The sequence below is a fragment of the Eurosta solidaginis genome, chromosome 2, assembly GCF_040869045.1.
Source record: "Eurosta solidaginis isolate ZX-2024a chromosome 2, ASM4086904v1, whole genome shotgun sequence".
Classification (NCBI taxonomy): Eukaryota; Metazoa; Arthropoda; class Insecta; order Diptera; family Tephritidae; genus Eurosta; species Eurosta solidaginis.
This window is the reverse complement of record NC_090320.1, coordinates 258,758,106-258,785,448: the sequence shown is the minus strand read 5'-3', so window position 1 is coordinate 258,785,448 and position 27,343 is coordinate 258,758,106. Positions and strand designations below refer to the sequence as shown.

At 36.6% G+C, this 27,343-nt stretch overlaps 2 protein-coding genes across 2 annotated transcripts in view; both read right to left on the bottom strand.

Moving 5' to 3' along the window:
* Window positions 1–27,343, bottom strand: part of LOC137240841 (ATP-binding cassette subfamily G member 4) — a 232,296-nt gene that overhangs the window by 78,481 nt on the left and 126,472 nt on the right. The gene's annotated exons all lie outside the window — the stretch shown is intronic.
* LOC137240842 (collagenase-like) lies at window positions 19,195–23,257 on the bottom strand. The gene is made up of 2 exons (XM_067767711.1): window positions 20,389–23,257; window positions 19,195–20,256 (listed from the first exon to the last, which is right to left on the bottom strand). Exons 1-2 carry the CDS (start codon window positions 20,655–20,657, stop codon window positions 19,686–19,688), a joined length of 840 nt encoding a protein of 279 aa, XP_067623812.1. The 5' UTR covers window positions 20,658–23,257; the 3' UTR covers window positions 19,195–19,685.

The following is a 27,343-nucleotide window of genomic DNA, read 5'->3' as shown; positions in this document are numbered from 1 at the left end:
GTACCGATAACTTATGTATGTAATACCACGAACAGTATTCCTGCCATGATTCCAAGGGCCTTTAATTTCGCCCTGCAGAACTTTTTCATTTTCTTCTACTTAATATGGTAGATGCCGCACCCCTTTTACAAAGTTTTTTTCTAAAGTTATATTTTGCGTCAATAAACCAATCCAGTTACCATGTTCCATCCCTTTTTTCATATTTGGTATAGAAATATGGCATTTTTTAATTTTTCGTAATTTTCTTTATCGAAAAAGTGGGCGAGGTCATAGTCGGATTTCGGCCATTTTTTATACCAAGATAAAGTGAGTTCAGATAAGAACGTGGACTAAGTTTAGTAAAGATATATCGGTTTTTGGCCAAGTTATCGTGTTAACGGCCGAGCGGAAGGACAGATGGTCGACTGTGTATAAAAACTGGGCGTGGCCTCAACCGATTTCGCCCCTTTTCACTGAAAACAGTTATCGTCCTAGAATATAAGCCCCTATCAAATTTCATAAGGATTGGTAAATCTTTGTTCGACTTATGGCATTAAAAGTATCCTAGACAAATGAAATGAAAAAGGGCGGAGCTATGCCCATTTTGAAATTTTCTTTGATTTTTGTATTTTGTTGCACCATATCATTACTGGAGTTGAATGTTGACATAATTTACTTATATACTGTAAAGTTATTAAATTTTTTGTTAAAATTTCACTTAAAAAAATTTTTTTTTAAAAATGGGCGTGGTCGTTCTCCGATTTTTCTAATTTTTATTAAACATACATATAGTAATAGGAGTAACGTTCCTGCCAAATTTCATCATGATATCTTCAACGACTGCCAAATTACAGCGTGCTAAACTTCTAAATTACCATCTTTTAAAAGTGGGCGGTGCCACGCCCGTTGTCCAAAATTTTACTTGTTTTCTATTCTGCGTCATAAGTTCAACCCACCTACCAAGTTTCATCGCTTTATCCGTCTTGGTAATGAATTATCGCACTTTTTCGATTTTTCGAAATTTTCGATATGGCAAAAGTGGGCGTGGTTATAGTCCGATATCGTTCATTTTAAATAGCGATCTGCGATGAGTGAGCTCTGCTCAACTGAGTATAATAAAACTTATAAAATTTAAATTTTTTCAATTCTGCGTAAAGTTTTTAATATCTGATCTTAAAATTACTTTCAAAGGGATTTTTTATAAATATTTGTATCAGGTTTGAACTTAGCAGACAATTATTTTCATAACATATACATATATATACACACACACAAATCTAGTGCAGTGTTAACTCTTTTCGGAGAAATATCAAAATTTATTTGTATTCGTTAATGAGTAAAGGTGGATGTGAGCAGCAAGTCGCAGTGGTATGGTGGTAGTGTTATCCGCCTTCCACACCAAATGTCCTAAGTTCAAGTCCCGACCGAGTTAACTTAAACATTTTTTCTTTATCATTCTAGCTTTCATGAAATTGTATATTTTGTTTGTCACGAATCTCAAAATTGTAAGTCCATAAAGGAGAAGAGATGGACACACCACTAATAAGTTTACCGAAATGATCAGGATGACGATATAAGTTGATTTAACCATGCCCGTCTTCCTGATTTAACGGAAACTTGTTCCTCAGTTTTTGAGATACCTTGATGAAATTTGGTGAGGTGGTATGTATTTGTTTCCGATCAGACATTTGTCGGGACCAAGCGGATCGGACCACTATGGCATATATCCTCCATATAACCGATTTTTCAGAAAAGAGGTTTTTTTTGTAATATCTTCCTGTATTTGTAAGACAGAAACTCAAAATTTACTAGATGCTTTTATATATGGGACATACTGCTTTCTGAAAAACTCGTAGAGACCGGTCGTATATACAGTAAATATTCAATACAACTAATTTTTCAAATCAGAAGCTTTTCGTAATTTCTGCACCACTTAAACAGCTACAAGCTTCAAATTTAATCAAATGCTTACGTATAATAAACGTAGATTAGCTATTTTTTTTTTTATTTTATATTGTTACGAATATTAGCAACACTAAGGGGTACTGTCATCTCTAAGCATTGACTTGATGCACATCAATAATTATATCTACACATATGTACGTACACGCAGCGGAAAAGCAACGCAAAAACATATGCATATATCTTATCTTAGGTGCTCACAAGAGAGGGCAATAATTTGTGCAAGTATTACTCACGCGCATATGAGAAGTATAAACGTAGTTATGGCTGGTGATTTTGTAGTTGATAACTAACTAGTAAGTTCTGGAATGGAAAAGCCTAGAAGTATGCAACGAGGAAACCAGACAGTATAAAAGGCGACAACAGTAGAGGCGCGAGAATCAGTTTGATTTAAGCATTCCATCTGTCTTGCAGTAGCAGTGTTATTTTTGAGAGTACTTTAATAAAGGCCATTTTGCATTATTAAATATTGGAGTTATTTATTCAACAGTTTAGTGATTCGAACTTAGCAGAAGGTTGCAAATAAGAGGATTTACAGTAAATTCGTTACAATATTTATCGAAATTGTCGATTTCGTACATCTCTTCTCTATATATTACACATCTTATACAACTGATTGTTCGGATATAACGAATGATATAAGATTATTACTTCATTCATTACAGCTCCATTCATAAAATGTATGAAGTCTTCGGCACAGCCGGGCTCTTTCTCCTTCCCTCGTTTTTCATAAATCTAGTTCCTTTAATTCTTCGCCATCCCTTATTCCCACTTCCAATCCCAGTCCCAGAGGGTTGTATGTATTTTTGAATGGGGTTGCATAAAAAAAGTTGTGTATAGAAAAAAAAAATTAAGGGGTGGACCCCCCTTACCATTTTGGGGTATGAAAAATAGATAACATCCGATTCTCAAAACCACTCCATACAAAATTTTATTAGTACCGGCCGTTTCGAAGGAGTTCAACCACAAACACTGTGTCACGAGAATTTCATATATAAGATAATCTAAATTCTGTTTAAAAAATTGTTTTTTCAACAACACTTGGGGATAAAATTCACACTGTTTTGATTTTTATGTAGAACAACATCACAAAGGGCGGTTTTGAAACCAAATTTTTTTTTGTGTATATCTGTGGCCTCCCGGCATAAACGAAAAAATCATTTAGAGCTATTTGAGAGAAAACCAGCCTTCAAGTTTTTAAATTATTTTTCAAAATATAATATAAATATAACGTTTTTGTTTTATAATAGCACTGCTTGGGTTGCCAAAGTTAATATTGTAAAGAAACAAGTAAAGGTGTCTAAGTTCGGGTGTAACCGAACACTATATACTCAGCGTGAGCTTCAATTGCACATTTCATTTCAGATAAATTACTTTTCATAACACGTGGCACCGCCCGTTCAAAAAAAAAAAAAATGTCTCCCCATTTCATCTTACAATAAAACTTGATAAGTAAAATATCATTGATTCAAAACTATTTTTTGCTAAGTTATAGCTTATTATTTTCGTCTACGACCCTTTTAAAAGTCTTTTATATAAAAGTGGGCGTGGGCTTTAACCGATACCGTCCATTTTTACTAGAAATATTTTCTACTATAGTGAAAATTTGTGTACCCAGTTTTATTACGATCCGTTAATTTTTCTTCGAGTTATGGCTCCCGAAACATTGAAAATTGCTTAGTCATAAAGGGGGCGATGCCACGCCCATTTTTTTAAATTTGAAGTATTTCCTATTTTTTGTTATAAGTGCACTTAGGAAATGAAATACCATTGATATAAAACCCTTTTTTGCAAATATATAGCTTATTTTATTCGTCCACGACCCTTTTAAAAATCTTTTATATAAAAGTGGGCGTGGTCCTTAACCGGTTTCGTAAATTTTTTTTCAAAGCATTCCTTATAGTAAAGGCAACCTCTCTGCCGAATTTTGTTACGATAGGTTTAACGATTTTTGATTTATGATTAATAATATTTGTAAAATTGATTTTATCACAAATTGGCGGTGCCACGTCCATTTAAAAAATTTTTTTTACATTTTTATCGAGTCTCAATATCAGTCCACACGTCAAATTTCAACATTCTAGGTGTATTATTTACTAAATAATCAGGTTTTTTGTGTTTTCCAAAATGTTATATATATAAAAAGTGGGCGTGGTTATCATCCGATTTCGCTCATTTTCAACACCAATCTATTCTGGGTCAAGATAAGCTCGTGTACCAAATTTGGTGAAGATATCTCAATATTTACTCAAGTTATCGTGTTAACGGACAGACGGACGGACGGACATGTCTCAATCGAATTTTTTTTCGATACTGATGATTTTGATATATGGAAGTCTATATCTATCTCGATTCCTTTATACCTGTACAACCAACCGTTACCCAATCAAAGATAATATACTCTGTGTGCAAAGCACTCTGAGTATAAAAAAAATGGATGGTTGAATTACAGTGCAAATCGATATTTTCTGGAACGGTTAGCATTTACAGATAAAATAATAATAATAACCTGACGTTATGGCAGCATACTGCCCTCAGGTAGCCCAACGAAACCAGGCGAATCCTGGCAATTTTTTTTTACTCAGTTGAGCAGAGCTCACAGAGTATATTAACTTTGATTGGATAATGGTTTGTTGTACAGGTATAAAGGAATCGAGATAGATATAGACTTCCATATATCAAAATCATCAGTATCGAAAAAAAATTTGATTGAGCCATGTCCGTCCGTCCGTCTGTCCGTTAACACGATAATTCGAGTAAATTGTGAGGTATCTTGACGAAATTTGGTATGTAGGTTCTTGGGCACTCATCTCAGATCGCTCTTTAAAATGAACGATATCGGACTATAACTACGGCCACTTTTTCGATATCGAAAATTTCGAAAAATCGAAAAAGTGCGATAATCCATTACCAAAGACGGATAAAGCGATGAAACTTGGTAGGTGGGTTGAACTTATGACGAAGAATAGAAAACAAGTAAAATTTTGGACAATGGGAGTGACACCGCCCACTTTTAAAAGACGGTAATTTAGAAGTTTTGCAAGCTGTAATTTGGCAGTCGTTGAAGATATCATGATGAAATTTGACAGGAACATTACACCTATTACTATATGTATGCTTCATAAAAATTAGCAAAATCGGAGAACGACCACGCCCACTTTAAAAAAAAATTTTTTTTAAAGTGAAATTTTAATATCTTTACAGTATATACGTAAGTTATGTCAACATTCAACTCCAGTAATGATATGGTACAACAAAATACAAAAATAAAAGAAAATTTCAAAATGGGCGTGGCTTTGCCCTTTTTAATTTGATTTGTCTAGGATACTTTTAATGCCATAAGTCGAACAAAAATTTACCAATACTTTTGAAATTTGGTAGGGGCTTAGATTCTAGGACGATAACTGTTTTCTGTGAAAAGGGGCGAAATCGGTTGAAGCCACGCCCAGGTTTTATACGCAGTCGACAGTCTGTCCTTCCGCTTGAGCAAAAATCGATATATATTTACTAAACTCAGTTCACGTAATTACCTGAACTCACTTTGTATTGGTATAAAGAATGGCCGAAATCCAACTTGACCACGCCCACTTTTTCGATATCGAAAATTACGAAAAATGAAAAAAATGCCATAATTCTATACCAAATACGAAAACAGGGATGAAAAATGGTAATTGGATTGGTTTATTGACGCAAAATATAACTTTAGGAAAAAACTTTGTAAAATTGGTGTGACACCTACCATATTAAGTAGAAGAAAATGAAAAAGTTCTGCAAGGTGAAATCAAAAGCCATTGGAATCATGGCAGGAATACTGTTCGTGGTATTACATATATAAATAAATTAGCGGTACCCGACAGATGATGGTCTGGGTCACCCTGGTCCACATTTTGGTCGATATCTGGAAAACGCCTTCACATATACAACTACCACCACTCCCTTTTAAAACTCTAATTAATACCTTTAAATTGATACCCATATCGTACAAACACATTCTAGAGTCACCCCTGGTCCACCTTTATGGCGATATCTCGAAAAGGCGTCCACCTATAGAACTAAGCTCCACGCCCTTTTAAAATACTCATTAGCACCTTTCATTTGATACCCATATCGTACAAACATATTCTATAGTTACCCCTGGTCCACCTTTATGGCGATATCTCGAAAAGGCGACCACCTATAGAACGAAGGCCCACTCCCTTTTAAAAATACTCATTAACACCTTTCAGTTGATACCCATATCGTACAAACAAAGTCTAGAGTCACCTCTGGTCCACCTTTATGGCGATATCTCGAAAAGGCGACCACCTATAGAACGAAGGCCCACTCCCTCATAAAATACTCTTTATTGCCTTTCATTTGATTCACATGTCATACAAACACATTCCAGGGTTACCCTCGGTTCATTTTCGTACATGGTTATTTGCCATTATGTTGTCACTATAGCTCTCAACTGAGTACGTAATGTTCGGTTACACCCGAACTTAACCTTCCTTACTTGTTTTAATTTAATATCTGAAATACAATCGCAGGTTAAGACGCAAGAGATGCTTCCTAAATTTCATTTCTCTTACGTTCTTCGAATTCTATTTGGATTCCAGAATCTATGGTTTGAAGCCTCTCTGGTATGTACTGGGAAGATTTGTATTGCTTTTCGTCTTAGGCTAGGTTTATGATCGAGCGTAATCTAATCGCGCGATGCGACGAGAATCGCTGTTAGCGATAAATTATATTACTGCATATGGAGATGTTTATGACAAAGCGATTTAGCGTAAAGCGAATTGAGCGATTACAAGCGACAAAAGCGACGAAAATTTGCAACCAAAAATATTTTGATTCAGTTGAGCGAAATTAGCGAACCAATCTGGATGTTTTTATTGAAAAGTTACGTGACAAGCAGTGCTTGTGGAATTTGCGTCATGCAGATTACCACAATCGCAATATAAATAAAAAATCGTACATGCAAAAAGGCGTATATGTAAATTATGGAATTCACCACAATATTTTCTTTCCTTGTTGGTTGGATGCACTTGATATTTTTTTTCTTATGTATATAAAAAATAAATAAATATTTTTTTCGTAACAAATGCTATTTTCTAATAATAAAATTTTACGAGATAATGTACGCATATTGCTTTCTCTACACTGCCACAACGTGAATAAAAAGATGCTGAGTTATATTGTTGAGCTTTTCATAGCTGGCGATTTCTCTCTACTATAAACACTCAATCGCCTTCGATAACGCTAGCGAAAATGTAATAAGCGATGGAGCGCTTCTCGTCGCATCGCGCGATGCGATTACGCTCGATCATAAACTTAGCCTTATTCGGGCCTTGCTTTCTTCTCTCCACTATTATAAATTGTTGAAGAACATATATTTTACAAGGTCAAGACATTTTTGCATTTTTACTTAAACCTTAAGTTAATGACAAAAATCCCCATAAGCGTTATAGACGTAAAAATATGTCACCAAATTTGTTCAAAATCTACGAAAATGGCAATTCTAATTTATACAAATCAAGCTAATTTCTTTCTATACAAATATTTATAAAAGTGTACAACGCGTGCTTAACTAAAGAATGGCGCATGTGCGTCGTCAAATGACGGCACCAACGTTCTCGAGTATATGTATGCATGTGTGGCTACATATTTGAGCTTTTTTTACCTTAAGTGCGAAGAAACTGGTTTTGACCAGCTAACAACTATAAATGCAGGTAAATATGCGATAAACATAACGATTCGAAATAAAATGCTATTCATTATTTAGCATAAGTATCTAGATATGTACATTAGGGTGCGTCGATTTGTATGGACGAAAGTTAACCGATATCGCGCCATCAATTTTTCGATAGGATTTGGGCTCAGGAAAAAAGGTTCCACTACGCATACCAAAAAAAAAAAAATTTTTCGAGCCTGTGAAAAAAATTTTCATACGTATATCCTGTCCGACCCAAAAATGTACGCTAAAAACGTTGTCGATAACTGTTAAAAAAAAAAAAAAATAAAACAAAATTTATCGACACCGTTTTTAGCGAACATTTTTAGATCGGACAGGGTACACATGAAAATTTTACAATCAAATGAAACATTTTTGGTAGGTCATGAAAAAAACCTTAAAAATGAAAGTCGAAAAACAGTCAAAAAAATGAAATTTCGCAGGCTCGAAAATTATTTTTTTGGGTATGCGTAGTGGAACTTTTTTTCCTGAACCCAAATCATATTGTAAAATCGATGGCGCGATATCGGTTAATAAATCGACCCAGTCTAATGTACATACGTGTTTAAGCGCATGCTTGTGGTACGTCTTATATGTGTGTACTATCGTATATCTTAGTACATATGCTAAAGACTTGATTTTTCTATTTAAAAAATAATATTTAGAAAAGGTTTTGCTTATATTTATTTAAGGAAATCAACGTTTTGGTCGTTTCGGAAATATCCGAAGTAGCTCCTTGCGGAGAGACTGTCCTTCATTCACTTACTCCAGGGAGGCTTCGAACCTAACCCTATTTGTTGTTACTCTTCTAGTGATAAGGCCTTGGGGAGTGTTATCGATGTTGATGGTCCTTTGCCGAATGCAGATCCAGTACGTTCCGGTAACAAGCACCATTAAAGTGCTAACCCTACCATCAAGGAACATTTGGTATGTCCACACGCAACTTTCTTGGGGTCGCCAGAGAATCGGCTGCTAAAGAAACAGGATTCGCCACGGGTAGGAGAAGTTGACATTTGGGTTGGAGAAGCTATATATTGCGTTGGCAACCCCTTGAAAGGGTTGCGCTACACAACCCCTAGAATCAATGTGTATTTTAGTCGCCTTTTACGACAGGCATACCTGCCGCGGGTATATTCTAAGCTCCCTAACCCGCTGGGGTCCTTAAATCTAGTCTTGGGCACTGGTACTGCTGTGTCTGCCGAAAAAAAATACAAATTTTAAAATGGCCATACTTTTGTCTGTATGTCTCGCGCAAAGCTTAGTTTCACCGAAGAATATGTTCTGGGCTAACTCCTAATATTCGTCGTCAAAACGACTTCTTTAAATCATTTGTGGCTCCTTGCTAGTCATGGCCAAAGGCGACTTACGGTTGCTATTAAGGGTCTATTAATACACTCAGAGAAACAAAACAAAACAAGTTCTAAATTAAGAACATTCGTTGACAAAAGTCTGTTAAGTACGTTTTTTCTTAACTCGTGACCGATGGCCTTGTTTTAAGAACAGTGTTTCCAAGAACATCGTTAGCATTTTATGACCAGTTTGGTATTGATGTGTGAACCTTGTGTGCTCATTTTAAGCACTATTTGTGTTTGATTGAAGGTTTTTCGTTCTCGGCGCAGCCACGCCCATTTTGAAATTTTCTTTTTTTTTTTGTATTTTGTTGCACCATATCATTACTGGAGTTGAATGTTGACATAATTTACTTATATACTGTAAAGGTATTCAGTTTTTTGATAAAATTTAACCCAAAAAAATTTTTTTTAAGTGGGCTTGTTCGTCATCCGATTTTGCTCATTTTTGTTTAGAACACATATAGTAATAGGAGTAACGTTTCTACCAAATTTCATCTTTATATCTTCAACGACTGGCAAATTACAGCTTGCAAAACTTTTAAATTACCTTCTTTTAAAAGTGGGCGGTGCCAGGCCCATTGTCCAAAATTTCATTAACTTTCTAGTCTGCGTCATAAGGTCAACCCACCTACTAAGTTTCATCGCTTTATCCGTCTTTTCGGTTTTTTGAAATTTTCGATATCGAAAAAGTGGGTGTGGTTACAGTCCGATTTCGTTCATTTTAAATAGCGATCTGTGATGAGTACCTCAAAAATTTACTCAAGTTATCGTCTTTACAGACAGACGGACGGACATTGCTAAATGAATTTATTTTTTCGCCCAGATCATTTCGATATATAGAAGAATATATCTATCTCGATTAGTTTATGCCGTTACGGGGTACCGTTATGCTAACAAAATTAATATACTCTGTGAGCTAATAATCAAAATAGGATATACAGAACCCTGCAGCCCTGCAGGTCTGCCGCTAGGCATGAGAATTCTTATATCCGATATAACAGGGGCGATCCCCGTCTATACACGTTATATGCCCTTTCTATACTGGCCTGTTATTGGAAATGGCCTCCGGCCACACTTTCCACACTTAAATCTCACAGCAAGAGGATCCAGTCACACACTACGGAATTTAGGGTACACTTTTTCGCATTTACGGGTAAACTTTTTCTCAATATCCCCAACATTGTAGACTAAATACCTTGAGAAGACTCCCGAAAGAATTTATAAGTGGCATGGTAAAAAGACCATGAAAAAATGCTTGTTTTACTGGGTATCTTGCCGGTGTTCAAACGACTGGGAAATGTTTTTGCTTTGTGAAACATGGGAAAATATACGTGTTTCTTGCGAAACTTTTTGCTTGTTTTAAATAAAGATAAAAAGTTCAAACTGATGGCGTGGTCTTACTTTTACTTTTCCGTATTATTCAGAAAAAAAGTAAGAACGGGACTGTCTTCGGCTGTGCCATAACTTTAATGAATGGAGCTGAACAATAATGTGTTGAATTTTAAAAAATTCATAAAATCTGAACAATGAGTTATATGGGATGTATTATTATTCATACAAACGATCTTAACAATTTTTTCATACAACAATGAATGCCTTATTGTAAACATTCAGAGAAGATTCAGCATCAAGATTTTAAAATGAGGAAGTAATTTTGTTAAACTTTTTATCTGAACAATCAGTTTTATATATTTGGGATTTTATGCCAATTAATTAAACGTTTTCACGATTTAAGTTCGCTTTTATTTTTATTTAGTTTCCAGATGATTACAATTTCATTTAGTTAGTTGTTTCGCATTTGGTTAAAGGGTTGCCTTTAACATACCAATTTTGAGGTTGCCAGTCTGGTTGACTAATTCGTACTTAAGTACCTAATCCCACATTCGGCCCTCCTGACTCATCATTCGGCTCGAATGATGACGCATGCCGCGACTCGGCTGCAGACTCCCATTTCTTCATGTACTCGGCTACCGTGATTGTGTTTCCCGGGCCCTCATGGTCCCCTACATTACGGACTTCATATCTGTCGCGTGTCAGAACTTTGGTAATCTTGTATGGGCCTAAAAATGTTCCCCTCAACTTACATTACTTGACTGCTTCTTTCCGATTTTTGTCAAAGGACCTACGATTTTCCTGCTGAATTTTGGCAATATTATCTTGAGCTTCTTTCCGAGTCTGCTCGCGCTCGGTGTCCAGATCACTGATCGCCGCCTCATCCAAGTATTCCTGCAGCTCAAGGATCACATTTAAACGCATCTCAACCCCGGTTATTAACTTAAACGGCGAAACCTTTGTACTAAGAGGTGGCGTACTGTTAATGGTTTGCTGAACAACATCAAGATGCTTGTACCATTGACTGGGGTCACCAGCGCACAACTTCGACAACATGAAAACGATCATTTTGTGAATATGCTCTACCTGGCCATTTCCGCGAGGGACGCCCATGGCCACCAGGAGATGCTGTATTTTTGCATGCTCACTATACTCCTTAAAGGCATTCGAAGTGAACGCTGCGCCCCGATCCGATATGACACGCTTCGGGTTTCCGAAGGTTACCGCTTGCCATTGCAGCTGATTTATGACTCCGTCAACTGCCGTTTTCCTAGACGCGTATAACCACATAAACTTAGAGAAAGCGTCCACCACAACAAAAATGTGAGTGTAACGCTTCGAGGTCAGTTCCATCGGCCCGAGCTGGTCAATGTGATATGTCCCCAGGGGTCCATCTTCTAAGAACCTTCCTTTTTCCCTGATTTCGACTCAGCAACAATGCACTGAACACAACTCTTGACTACTCACGATGATTTGCTGGACAACTGTGGGATATAGAAGGTTTTTTCTTCAGCTTCATGAGTTTTTTTCGGAGAGAAATGACCTTGATTATGAGCGACCTTGATTATCTCTTCTTCCATAGTGGAGGGCACAACAATCAGTTCCTTAATGGCATCTTTGCGTAACACCCCATGTTTCAGGTAAAAATTCTCATAATCGCCCTTCTCAAGCACCTTCACAACCGCCTTGATCCACAGATCCATCACCTGCGCTTGCCTCAGTCTGTGTTGGAACGAATCTTCCAGCATCAGGCAGGATTCGCGGTTTAGGGCGTCCACATGCCTCATCTTACTTCCGCTCCGATGTTCGACCTCGTACGTGAAGTCCTGCAAGAAGAGCGCCCAACGAGATACTCTTAATGGGATATCTCGTCTACTCATCGGCATTGCGAAGGCGTTACAACGGTTATGATCTTGAATTTCAATCCCAACAGATACACTCGCCATTTCTTAAGTGCGCCAACTATGGCCAGCACTTCCAACTCAGATGAGTGGTACTTTTCTTCGGTTTCCGTTGTTTTCCGACTCATATACTGTATGGGATGAAATTGTTGATCGTCAACATCCTTTTGGAGAAGGACCGCCCCATACCCATACATAGACGCATCCGTGTGCACTTACGTCACAGCTTTGGGGTTGTACAGCCGCAATACTGGGGCCTTCACCAGTGCTGCCTTCTGCTGCTCGAACGCTAAGAGCTGGTCTTCTTTAATTTCGAATTTCGTATCGCACCGTAAAAGATCTGACAGTGGTTTGGCGGCCACTGCGTATCCCTCTACGAAACGTCTAAAATACGAGGTAAGACCCAAGAAGCGTTGCACAGTTTTACGATCGCGTGGCATTAGAAACTTTTCGACAGCCCTTGTTTTGGCTCCTGGTGGTCTGATGGTTCCCCTATATATGACGTATCCCAAAAACTCGACAGTGGTCTGAAGAAACTGGCATTTCTCCCATTTGAACCGAAGGTTGTACTGCTCAGCCCTGGTCAAGACTACCTTCAATTTTTGGACTCCCTTGTCTAAGTCCTTAGCGGGAATTATAAGGTCGTCCATGTAAGCGATAACGGTCCCATCTTGGATCATATCGCGGAAAACTGCAAAAATGAAACGGGAGAACACAGCTGGCGAATTTGATATTCCGAAAGGGACATATAAAAATTCGTACTGGTCTTCGTTAGTGACGAAGGACGTATATTTCCTTGAGTTGGGTTCGACTGGTACGTGGAAGAATCCATTTACCAGATCAAGGGTGGTGAAGACGTTTGCCGCATGCAACCGTTCAACTACGTCGTCGGTCAATGGCATTGGGAAGTTGTCCCGCACGATAATCTCGTTCAACCGCCTGTAGTCACAGCAAAGCCGTTTATCCCCATCCTTTTTCGACACCAATACGATCGGTGAGGCATACTCCGACTTACTTCGCTGGACGATTCCTTCCCTCAACCATGATGCCACCTGCTCATCAACGATACGTCTGTCCGCGTGCGACATTCGCCTTTGCCCTGAATAAATGGGCACATCGTCCGTCACCAAGATCTTCATCTCTACTGGAGATCGCTGCATCTTCGTCGGCGTATAATCGTTCACCAATCGCTTCACCGCGCTCGCCGTTTCCCAACTGAGATGTGACAAATATATATCACGTTCATCCCTTTGGGTCGCTACTGCTGCGCACAAGTCACCAAACTCGTCCCACAACTCAGTACCTTCCAACAATTGTTCGCTCACAGCGCCACATGTACCACTCTCCTGCATCTTCGGCTTGAACTCTACCAGGTCCTCACTGACAACTAAGGTTACCTGCTTCAGTATGTCATTGCCGATCACTGCTGCGTATACCATGTCTCGCTCTCTGGTCACATGGAACATCACCTCCAACAAGAACCCATCAATGCTAATCGACTTAGTGAAGCTACCCAACGTGGTCAAACCGCCCTGTCCAACACCGATCAGGCGGCGCCCATCTTTATCCAGCTCAATATCTTCATCCAATCTTAGCAAGGTGTCGTATCGCATGAGGCAGAGATCACACCCAGTGTCGATCAACGCCGAAAAGGTAACCTGATCGCAGGTCAAGTCAACAAAAACACATCTAGCAGCCCTACTTGACTTACAACAACCTTCAGCGCCCAAGGTATTCACGTTGTGGCTTTCCATTTTAATTGCGGCTGGAGCGGTCGGACAGTCGGCACCGATCTTGCCGGGCTTGCCACACCTAAAACATTTGAACGGTTCCCAACACTCCTTGTCTAGATTAGAACTACTACCGCACTTAAAACACTTCTTCCTTACATCTTAACGAGCGCCCTGGTTGGTAGGACCCTCTCCCCTATACTCGGTCTATTCGGGTTCGATGTGGTTGCTTGTTGGCGACTTGATCGGACCCTTTCTTATACCAGAATTTGTTCTTTCAATTGGCTAATAGACTTCGCCAAATACAAATTCATTTTGTTTTGTTTAGAGTCGGGGATACCTTCTGTAAAATATTCGATGAGGCTCATCTCGTCAAGCCCCATTGGCTTGCCTATCTCCATCAAAGAGTACACATATTCTCTATAGTCTTCGTTGCTACACTTACGTCTATTCATTAAAGCCATATGAACTTCTATCGACGATACTTTAATACCATACTCGGACTTTAGTGCTTGCACCAACGAACTCCAACTACTGATACCACGCTGACTACGTATAAACAGTTTTGCGGCTCCTTTCAGGAGTTGCTTTGCGTATATATATTTCTGGAGATCGTTCAACTGCACAGCACAAGCGTTTTGCTCAAAATCCTCCAACCACTCTTCTATCTGCGGCGACCCCGAACCACTAAAAAAGGTTACCGAATCTTCTATATCACTTAAGGTAAAGGTACAACGAGTGGGAAAACTGCTTGGTATTGCTCTTGATGGGGACGAACGAGCGTTGTCGTAAATGGAACCTGCATCATCATCACTGCCCGCGCCGTCATTCTCACTATCAACGTTAAGACCGAAATGCTCTAGGAGTCGGTCTTCCAAAGTGACTTTTCTACCAGTGGTGGCTAGACCTAGCTCAGACAACCTTTGCCTTAGCCCTACAACGTTAAGTTCTAAAATCTCGTTACGTTCCATTGTAGACCGTTTCCGCTTACCTTTTACAGATATATTTTACCCTGTCTCTACCTTAATAGAATAAGACAGTTGTTTCAATTTTTTGAGCAACTACATTAAAATATTCGAATGATTTTCCAATTTCAAAAAATTTCCGATACTCGGGTTTGATGTGGTATTATCAACATAAAACATTCAATTTAAACATTTAAAATATATATAAAAGTCCATGTTTGTATTAAAATTGCATACCTTACTGTACACAAAACACATGTACCTAAAAATAACGCACCTCTGCTCTTGGATTTGCTGCTGCTACCACTGCTTTTGCCTGCTTCGTTGTCAGTCACGTCACCTCTGCTTGCTGCTGCCAGTCACCTCTGTTTGCTTATCGCTGGTCTCGCTGCACTGCCCGCTGTGCAGTCACGAATAGTTGCGTCGGTTCTTAGCCTTGATTGGCTTGGTACAGCTTATTGGCTGTGCTATGGTCAGATTGCCGATTAACGGCTTATTTGATATCCCGTTTGCAGTAACTTTGGTGGCGTGGTGACAGCCAACGGGTTATTTGGTGCTCTATGCGCTATGGTACAGCCTGTCAGCCGTTTGCCAGAATCACTGCGTCTTTTTTGTTTTAAATTGTTAACTTTTATATTTCAAATTTGCGTTTCAGTTTCGCGCACCGGATCAAAATAATTTAGAAAAATGTCTGCTTATTTAAAGGCATTTGAATATTGTTCTCATCTCGATTCTGGCACCATTTGTGGGATTTCATGTCAATTAATTAAACGTTTTCACGATTTAAGTTCGCTTTTATTTTTATTTAGTTTCCAGATGATTACAATTTTATTTAGTTGTTTCGCATTTGGTTTTAAATTTATCATTTTAGGTTATTACCACAGTTAACAATTAAACACATTTTACTTCTATTAATAATTTGCTTGGATACGCGGCAACGGCTGACAACGGACTATATCTCTCTCAAATCGGACAGTTAAAAACTAGGGCGGCCATCATGTGCTTTCTTTCGTCAAGTTGTACGGTTGTGTTAAAGGGTTGCCTTTAACATACCACTTTTGAGGTTGCCAATCTGGTTGACAAATTTGTACTTAAGTACCTAATCCCACATATATATGATCGATATTAATGATTTTTTTCAGGCAATAACATATTCTGTATTTGTGAGCATATGGGAAAATTTGAATTTGGTTAAAATGAAGAAGAATATCTGAACAGACAGTTGTATGAGATATATATTATATATATGACCGATCTAACACATTACTAAAACAAAAAAAAAAAAACAATGTATGGCATATATGTATGTAAACATCCTGTGAAGCTTCAGTCTTCTAGCAGTTAAAAAGAAATATAAATTACAAAAACCCTATTATTTGAAAAATCGATTGTTAGGGGAGATATATTCTATAGTGGTCCCATCTCGTCAGTTCCGACATATGATTAATTGGTCACCCAAATATACCAGCTCACTAAATTTCATCGAGATATCTCAAAAATTGAGGGACTAGTTTACGATCAAACAGGTAAACAGGCGGACGGACGGACATCATCGTGATGGGTCTATCACGTTTTACAATTTTGAGATTTATGACAAACTAAATATACGAATTCATTTTCATGAATGTTATAAAAACGTGAAAGAAAGTGGAGACAGTGTAGATTCAAATATAAGATTTATAATATCTGAACTCATGAAACTTGCAATGTAGGCATAATTTCAACAATTAATAACAGTCACTAGAACTCGGGAAAATATTTATTTAAGTACAGCTGAAAATTAGACAATGGGATCTTGTACAAATTTGTCTTTAATTAAAATAAAACTTATAAAATTGAAATTTTTTCAATTCTGCGTAAAGTTTTTAAGATCTGATCTTAACATTACTTTCAAAGGACTTTTATTATAAATATTTATATCAGGTTTGAACTTGGCAGACAATTATTTTCATAACATATACATGTATATACAAACAAAAAATTTTAGTGCAGTGTTAAAACTTTTCGGAGAAATACCAAACTTTTTTGTAAACGTTGTAATGAGTAAGGGTAGATGTGAGCAGTAAGTCGCAGTGGTGTGGTGGTACTGTTATCCGCCTTTCACACCAAAAGTCCCGGTCGAGTTAACTTAAACATGTTTTCTTTATTATTCTAGCTTTCCTAAAATGGTATATCTTGTTTGTGACGAAACTCAAAATTGTAAGTCCAGAAAGGAGAAGAGATGGAAACACAACAAATAAGTATATCGAAATGATCAGGATGATTGTTCCTCAATTTTTGAGATATCTCGATGAAATTTAGTGAGCGGGTATGTATTTATTTCCGATCAGACATTTGTCGGGACCAAGCGGATCGGACCACTATAGCATATATGCTCCATATAACCAATTTTTCAGAAGAGAGGTTTTTTGTAATATCTTCCTGAATTTTTCAGACAGAAGTGCAAAATTTACTAGATGCTTTTACATATGGGACATACTGTTTTCTGACAAAATCGCCTACCTTCCAGATGCCGTTCGGAGTGGGCATTAAACAAGTAGGAAAAACTAAAAAGGAGCTCGTCACAAATTCTCTTCGGAGGTTATCGCACCTTAAAGTTATTTATTTATTTATATATCGTAGCGTGCTCCACCTCCTCTAAAAATCCTGGGTTCAAGCGCCGGGTAAAGCAACTTCAAAAATTCAGAAAAATTTTTCTCAATTAGACAAGTTTTTCTAAGCGGAGTCGCCCCCCGGTAGTTATTTCGAGTATATTTCAGCAATAAAAAATTTCTCAGTGAAAATTCATCATAATTAATATGAAGGTATAATAAAAGGGTTGCTAACGAGTTTTTGAGAAGAATTTGAATTTTCAATTAAATTTTCCATACCAATTTTTTTTAATTTGATTTTTTTCAAGCTAATACTAATTTAAAATTCTTCCACTTAAGTACACATTTAAAATATATTAGCATTGAAAATTAATAAGGAAAGCAGTTCGAAAATCGGCGAAAATTAATGATTTTCCATGGAATGCCACTGAACACAACTCTTGACTACTCGCGATGATTTGCTGGACAACTGTGAGATATAGAAGGTTTTTTCTTCAGCTTCATGAGTTCTTTTCGGAGAGAAATGACCTTGATTATGAGCGACCTTGATTATCTCTTCTTCCATAGTGGAGGGCACAACAATCAGTTCCTTAATGGGATCTTTGTGTAACACCCCATGTTTCAGGTAAAAATTCTCATAATCGCCCTTCCCAAGCACCTTCACAACCGCCTTGATCCACGGATCCATCACCTGCGCTTGCCTCAGTCTGTTTTGCAACGAATCTTCCAGCATCAGGCAGGATTCGCGACTTAGGGCGTCCACATGCCTCATCTTACTTCCGCTCCGATGTTCGACCTCGTACGTCGTTTTTTAATTTGATTTTTTTCAAGCTAATACTAATTTAAAATTCTTCCACTTAAGTACACATTTAAAATATATTAGCATTGAAAGTTAATAAGGAAAGCAGTTCGAAAATCGGCGAAAATTAATGATTTTCCATGGAATGCCCCTACTATTGACTTTGTCATTGTACTTCTAAGCCAGATTTTTATTCGCCACGCGTAAGCAAAATACGTTTAAACACTAGCGTTCGTGGCTACAAATGTGCTAAATATGACATAAAAACTAAAAAAAAAAAAACTTTATCAGAAGATAAACATTGGGGGGATTTTTTGCAATAGGAATTTTTGTTCAATTAATGGGATGAATTTTTACAATAAATAAGTGCAAGCCACGACGATAACCTCCTGAGACGTTTTGGTCCGAGCTTGTCTTTCAATTTGCATGGTGCTCGTTTTTAAATTTTGTACTAATTAGAAAGGTTTTTCTTTTATTTTTAGAAAAATGTTATTGTTTTGAGAAGAGATTTCTAGTGGGATAAATCATTCCCATTTGGCGAAAAAAAAGTTTGAGTGGATTGGCGACTGCTTCAAGAAGAGGTTAAACAGATCTGTAAGAAGTTGGTAGATATGTATATTTGGCACACTTTTTTGGAATTAAATCAGGGCCGTATGCAAATTATTATTTTAAGGTCTTTAGTTGCAATAAAACATCTTCAGATCATAAATGTGGAGCAGAGATTGAGTTACTTGGATGCAGTTTATAAAGATATTCCCAGGCGAGGCAGTTTCAATGGAATAGTAAGAAATGTTATCTTTAAATTCCATAGCGTAAGGAAAACCCTTTATCCTACGTTTAGAATTTACAAACCACAAAACGCGTTGTAAATAATTTTCTTCCTCATTTTACAGAAGTAAGCGTTATGGCACTTTTTATTAAGTTCAAAATACTTATGACGCAGTTTAGCATAACGAACGTAATCCCCAGGCTTCTAATATAATTTGAAGTAACATGACTTTTTGTTATACAAAGATGTTAGTTCTTTAGTAATCCAGGCTTGCATTGGTTCATCGTATGAACAAATACGTTTCCACACATACTTTACATATAAAGTATTAATGATACCATTAAAATATAAAACGTTCTAATCGTCGTCCGCATTATGTTGAGGCCAAGTTATTTTAGAATCTATCGCACACTAAGTAATTCAATTTCGAGAAAAACGTGGCTTTTTCGGTTATGCCGAGAAGCCAGATATAAATGCCAGGGTGCCGTGTTAACTCAACCCTGTCAGATTAATTATTTTTTATAATTTATACTTATACACAATTAATAATTTCAGGTCAATATTTTTTAGGAATACAAGCAATTTCTAACATTTAAAGTCTAAGCCCCGTCTTTCTTCGAATCCAATACAAATAGGAAGTGACACGAGTATATCCAGCTGGTTCATCAGCTTCACATCCATTGTTTGAATAAAAAGATATGATACCAATTTGAAGATTTGAAGATGCCAACACCAATGGGCCACCAGAATCACCAGCACAAACTCCCTTACGATTGACAGAGACAGTACACATTTTTCCGGAATCGATACGGACCATATTCCAGTATACCCCAGCACATACGTCATTCGAGATCACTTTAAAATTGGCAAACTTTAAAACAGGTGAATATGATACATCCGCATCAGAGGTACGACGACCCCATCCCGAAGCCACTACATTTTGATCAACGCAAAGGGGATGGTGTAAAGCACAGTTTGGTAGGGTCACTGGTTTAATAGCATCTGAATATGTTACAGCTGGAATTTTTAGCAAAGATATATCATTGCTAAGAGTTCTCATATCGAATAAGGGATGAATTATAATGTCACATTTGTCTACCTCCAGGCTTACAGTGGAATTTAAGTAAGTGGTGCTTCCTAAGTATATGGTCACCTTCACAGCACTGAAATTGAAAGGATGGACTAGATCTGATTGCATATCGACAGTACGTTATTGGGTGATTAACTTATTAATTTTTCTTTTCGTCAATTGTATCACACCCTAAAACATACAGTACCTATAATTCAAAACTTACGATAAAGTACAATGAGCAGCCGTTAGCACCCATTCATTGCTTATTAGAGAACCACCACAAAAGAACAAAATTTCACCATTATTTACCATCAAACCAGCTTGATAAGAAAATTCATTAGCAGCAGCCGTTTGACCATTTACTATACGTGGACTTACAACTGCTTTTTGCTCCATAGACCTCAATGGTTCACGTTGTATATTTCTAGGTCCCCGAATTTCGAATGCCGAGGCGATGCATAGTAGGAGCGACAAAGCTATCAACGATTTCATGTTGTTGCTGTTCAAGAAAATTCAGACTGACTAAAGTATTGTCTGTTTTGGTTTATTTATAGTATAGTTCAATGGCGTACTATGGGATAGTTTGCAATATTTTGTCATAAATGCATATATTTCGACAATCCACAGTATATGTGAATTTGGCTGCGCAAAAAGCGAAATTTTTTATTTTCTATCGATTGCAGATACTTCGGATAGATTTTAACCTTTCATCATAACTCCAAAGTTTCAATCGGTCAAGGAAGAAAGGTATATTGAGAGTCAAAGCAAGAGTTGAAAGAATAGAACGGTGAGAGTAAGAGTAAGAGTTAAGCTACACAAAAAATGCAGAAACAGATTTAGGGATATAGACACAGGCGTATATAACTATACTTTATTTCAGAATAATTTTTACATTAGACTTAAACGTAGCGAGGCAACGGACGTTATGCTAGTAAAATTGAAAATACATCTTAATTTTTTTAGGTATGTATATTATTAGAAATTTTATTTTAATTATATTTTCACGTAGACTACATTTGATTCCACAGATCCTAAGAGATTGCCTTGTGTATTTCTAATTTCTCGAATTTGAAACGCCGAGGCGAAGCATAGTAGGAGGGCAAAGCTATGATCGATTTCATATTGCTGTCGTTCAATCAAATTTAGACTGCTAAAAGTAATGGTAATTTTTTGCTTATTTATAGTATAGTTAATTGGCGTACTATGGAGTTATTTGCATATTTTTGTCACAAAATGATGTATGTATTTTGGCAAGGCACAGTACAGTATTTGCTGGATATAAGTCCCATTACAAATGCATGAGATGCAGTACTAATAAGCGGAAAGGGCTTATATAAAAACCAGCTTTTAAGCACAGTCTTTGCTTATACTGATACTCTCGTTAACTGGTATCTTTTTACGACCGTTTTTGTCATCTTAATCTTCTAAAATGCAAAGTAGTGTTTTTCACGTATGGTGAGCTTCCTGAAAATTTAAAAACTATTTTCTGTGGACTATGCGCCAATAAAGCTTAATTTATAAAAAAAAAAAAAAACTAGGAGACCCACAGACGTTGTTCTACCCTAAATTTGGTATATCTGCAAGGTTTTTAAGAATTTTTATACCTCTTACTTTCCCTCCCACTCTCTTTCCTTTTCCTTATCCTTTTATTCCCTCCTCTCTCTGCGTCTCTTTCTTCCTCTCCGTCTTTTTCATCCCTTTTTTCTTTCTAGTTCCCTGCCCTTCTTCTTCCCCACTCCATCTATCCCTATCTTTCTATCTTCATATAGCTCTATATATTTCTCAGTCTCTTTCTCCTTCCATAGTTTTTATTCTTCTCTTACCCTTATTCCCTGTCCTAGTCCGAGTAATAGTCCAAGTGCCAGCCTCAGCCCCAGTCCGAGTCCCAGTCCCAGAGGTTTGTAGGTATAAAAAGTTTTGTCGCAAAAAAAATTAAGGTGTCATACCCTTGGGTATGAAAAATAGGTAGTATCTGAGCCTTAGATCTTCTCAATATGGTCATGAGAATCGGTCGAGCCGTTTCGAAGGAGTTCAACCACAAACACTGTGACACGATAATTTTATATATAAGATTAGAAGATTATGTTTTCTGCACATTTTTATAAATATATATATATATGAAACTGTACCTTTTGTAACTGTAAGATGATCAAAACTTGGAAGGCGTGATAAATCGAATGATTCGAAAAAAATATATTTTTCATTGCCAAAAGGATCGATTATAAATCGAGTCGAAATCCCGCGCTACCCTACGCGGCATTAAAGCATGCCGGTAAGGAGGAGGTGACAGCCGGAAACCAGCTGATTTGTATTTTTCTAATATGATTTGACACTTCAACGTCCGGTGCACCACGATTTTGACATTAGTTCAACGATTAACAAAAACAAACTACATGGAATTTATATTTATGTTTGTACGTATATCACTGTGATGCCTAGTGATAGAACGATACGAGTACTGAGTGAATAGTATCAATACTCTTCCAAAAAATACTCGAGTATTTCGTTCTCGATGCATCTTTCCAAGAACTGAATAAAGTATCGATACTTTTACCCGATACTTTGCCAAGTGCCGATGGCCTACATCGTTAAGATCAGCAAAGTTCAGTCCATTAACATCATTACATTAACTTGAGCATAAACTGATTTCGTCAACGATGCGATAAAAGCTCTGCACTTAGCTTAAACTTAGACTTTATGATAATGGTGGAATGGGAGAGATTTCTGCATGTGGTGGTAAAAGAAAAGTATGTGTTTATTGTCTAGAATCACTAACTCCAAAAAAATTATGAAAAGCTGCTCACTACATAAAATGTCAATACATTTTAGCTTGTCATGCAATAGAGCTTTTCCATTATACTGTGAAATTTTGGTGGATGGAATTAGCGGCTTTTACAGATTCTTCGACAAAAATGGTAGAAAGTTTTGCAAGCTGTAAATCAAAAGCCTTGATATCACTTTGCAATTTGGCGGAAATATTGTCCTTGATATTTATACATATTTTATTGCATGTATTCAAGGTTTTACAATTAGTGCAATAAGATATCAGAATCTTTTTTGGCACAACAAATAATTACTATATCTGAAATTAAAATATATATAATAATACAAGAATATATTTAAACAGATTGCTATAGATAATTTGAGGAAAAAATACAAAATAGATTTGATGGATTTTGAAAAAAGTTTCATATAATATTGAATTTCAATTGATTTTAGTAAATATTTTACTTTGTTTGCCTTCTGAAATATGACTTTTTCTCTAAGCAACAATGCACAATCGATTATTTCTTAGCAAAACCAGAGTTGCCGTGTGAATTTGTTTTTAAAACTCTTCAGGAAATCATTGTACAAATGTCTTTAGACTTGGGTACTGCAAAAGACCGACGAAATTTTTCTCAAGCACTTCTTGACTGTCGTTTTATATGGGGTTTTTTTTTGGTTTTCTTAAGAACTGCATATGCATCTTAAACAAATTCGCCGCAACGATTAAAATTTTCATTTTCTTGAACAAAAATTCGAAATTCCTATTCCGAAATATTAGTCAAAATCAGCGAAAATCAGCGAAAACCAAACTATGAGTAAATAAAATAAATATGTGCAATTGAGTATACGATAAAAATATCTACGAAGTTTTATGCGAACAAGTGCTAATATTGTTTTTAAGTTTTTGTATTCTAAAATGGATACATATTTTGTTGGCTTTGTTGTTATTGAGCGCGTGCAATTTTTGTACTAAGGGACTTTTTCACCACCTCCAGTCAACGCTAACTTGTAGTTTTTCTGACAGATCCACTTACAATTTTTGTCAGATAGTTAACCGAAGATGACGAAAACAGCCGCAAAAAAAGCTTAAAAAAGCTGCTTTTTATATAAGCACTTTCCGCTTATTACTACTGCATCTCATGCATTTGTAATGGCACTTATATTCAGCAAATACTGTGCCGTGCCTTGCCGAAATACATACATACTTTTGTGACAAAATTATGCAAATAACTCCATAGTACGATAATTAGCTATAATATAAATAAGCAAAATATTACCATTACTTTTAGCAGTCTAAATACAAAAACTTAAAAACAATATTAGCACTTGTTCGCACAAAACTTCGTAGACATTTTTATCGTATACTCAATTGCACATATTTATTTTATTTACTCATAGTTTTGTTTTCGCTTATTTTTTTCTATTACCGCGGAAAAATTCCTCCAATTCGTTTGCCCTAGATAGAGAACTAATATTGCGGAATAGGAATTTCCAATTTTTGTTCAAGAAAACGAAAATGTTAATCATTGCGGCGAATTTGTTTAAGATGCATATGAAGTTCTAAGAAAACCAAAAAAACCCCCCATATAAAATGACAGTCAAGAAGTGCTTAAGAAAAATTTCGTCGGTCTTTTGCAGTACCCAGGTCTAAAGAAATTTGTACAATGATTTTCTGGAGAGTTTTAGGAACAAATTCACACGGCAACTTTGGTTTTGGTAAGAAATAATCGATTGTGCATTGTTGCTTAAAGAAAAAGTCACATTTCAGAAGGCAAACAAAGTAAAATATGTACTAAAATCACTTGAAATTCAATATTATACGAAACTTTTTTTAAAATCCATCAAATCTATTTTGTATTTTTTCCTAAAATTATCTATAGCAATCTGTTTAAATATATCCTTGTATTATTATATATATTTTAAATTCAGATATAGTAATTGTTTGTTGTGCCATAAAAGATTCTGATATCTTATTGCACTAATTGTAAAACCTTGAATACATGCAATAAAATATGTATAAATATCAAGGACAATATTTCCGCCAAATTGCAAAGTGATATCAAGGCTTTTGATTTACAGCTTGCAAAACTTTCTACCATTTTTGTCGAAGAATCTGTAAAAGCCGCTAATTCCATCCACCAAAATTTCACAGTATAATGGAAAAGCTCTATTGCATGACAAGCTAAAATGTATTGACATTTTATGTAGTGAGCAGCATTTCATATTTTTTTTGGAGTTAGTGATTTTAGACAATAAACACATACTTTTCTTTTACCACCACATGCAGAAATCGTCTCCCATTCCACCATTATCATAAAGTCTAAGTTTAACCCTTTCGACCCTCCAGGGACACTATTGTCCCACGAAAAGTCCCAAATCTCTTATAAGTTACTTAAAGTGGTGCAAAGAAGTCCCACGTATTAGTTTATGGGGTTATCTACATTTTATTCTTACAAACATGCACGTTCTTAGGCATTTTTTTTTTTGTTTTTTCTCATTAATTTGTCGACAGTGCTCAAAGAAACTAGTGCTAATTGCGTTCTTGTGCTTAAAATAATTGTTTTGATTATGGTAAGTTACAAAATATGGTAAGTTACAAAATATCTATTTAATTGTTTATTTGCAAAGATTTTGGATATTTATTTACTTTGGGACGCTTATGTCCCTGCAGTATTTTTTGATGGGACATTAATGTCCCAGTAGATAGTTTTCGACCCTATATATGTTTAATGTTAATTTCTTTTAGGAACTGTAAATGGCCACAAAACTAAGTGAAAATGAATTCGCAGATATCCTGGAAGACCAACAGAACGAGAATCTGTCAGGTACTGATTTTAGTAGTGGAAGCGATAGCCTTTACGATCGCTCAGAAGGTAACAGTGACACTGAAGTTGACTCAAGTGACTCAGAAAAAGGCTACTCGGATAAGGATTTTAGCCTGAACGATCAGCAAGAGACAGCAAATGTCTCAAGTCCAGAATATATTATTTGGGGCTCTCGTAGTGACTCTTTCCTACCAAGAAAATTGGTCACCAATAGTCGTAATTGCAAAACCGCAGAGAGCATTTTATGTCTTGCAACACCATATGATATATTTAGTAAAATCTTTCCAAAAATTGTGTCACAATATATTGCACAGTGCACAAACGAGAGGATAAATATAATGCTTAAATCAAAGGCTAAGCGGCAAAGAATAGCTTGTACATATGCTGCTGAAGTTGATATAGTGATTGGATGCATTTTTGTAATGGCATTTATATTGATCGTAGGTCAACCAAATGGTGGAAGAAAGTCTTTTATCGCATTCTAATGATGTGTGCTGGAAATGCGTGTATTACTCACTCGGAGGTGCATCGAAAAAAACTTCGTTTTCTGGACTTTATAGTACAACTTGCTGAGTCGTTTGTTGCAAAAGGTAGAGAGACTACCGACTACAAAATATCTCGTCGGCAGTAAAGGCGATCAAGCAGCTTGAGGAATATGAAAAACGTTGGCGATCATTTGCCGATCCAAGGAACTACGAGGCGTCGATGTGCCACATGTGCTCACAGGAAAATTTAGAAAAGAACGTAAATTATTTGCAAAGCTTGTAATTTGGCTTTTCGTAAAAACTGTTTTGTTTCTGCTCATTTATAAATTATTTTGTGCTCTGTGCATATAATTTTGGAATGCTATGTATGAACTATTGGCGGCCACCGTGGTGTGATGGTAGCGTGCTCCGCCTATCACGCCGTATGCCCTGGGTTCAACTCCCGGGCAAAGCAACATCAAAATTTTAGAAATAAGATTTTTCAATTAGAAGAAAATTTTTCTAAGCGGGGTCGCCCCTCGGCAGTGTCTGGCAAGCGCTCCGATTGTATTTCTGCCATGAAAAGCTCTCAGTGAAAACTCATCTGCCTTGCAGATGCCGTTCGGAGTCGGCATAAAACATGCAGGTCCCTTCCGGCCAATTTGTAGGGAAAAATCAAGAGGAGCACGACGCAAATTGGAAGAGAAGCTCGGCCTTAGATCTCTTCGGAGGTTATCGCGCCTTACATTTATTTTTTTTTTTATGTATGAACTTACGTACAAAATGAAATATTTTACTTTTTTATACTGAATTCAATAAAAAGCTGCATAAATAATTATTTTATTGTCTAAAATAATTTTATGCATACATGCGTAATAAATACGTATGGGACATATATGTCCCATTATAAAACCCTATTGGGACCCATCAGTCCCACCCTTAAATATCATTGTAGACAAAGAATACCGCTATCATCATGCTGCCACATATTTACTGGCCTATTTCGACTTTAAATATTCAAAAATTATGTTTCCATATACATTCTGCAAAAGTCGGATCGAAAGGGTTAAGCTAAGTGCAGAGCTTTTATCGCATCGTTGACGATCTCAGTTTATGCTCAAGT

Coding starts and splice junctions, on each gene's coding strand:
- LOC137240842 (XM_067767711.1), bottom strand. CDS start 20,657: ATGAAATCGTTGATAGCTTTGTCGCTCCTACTATGCATCGCCTCGGCA. Junction 20,257..20,388: donor GCTGCTCATTGTACTTTATC/GTAAGTTTTGAA, acceptor TTTCAATTTCAG/TGCTGTGAAGGTGACCATAT.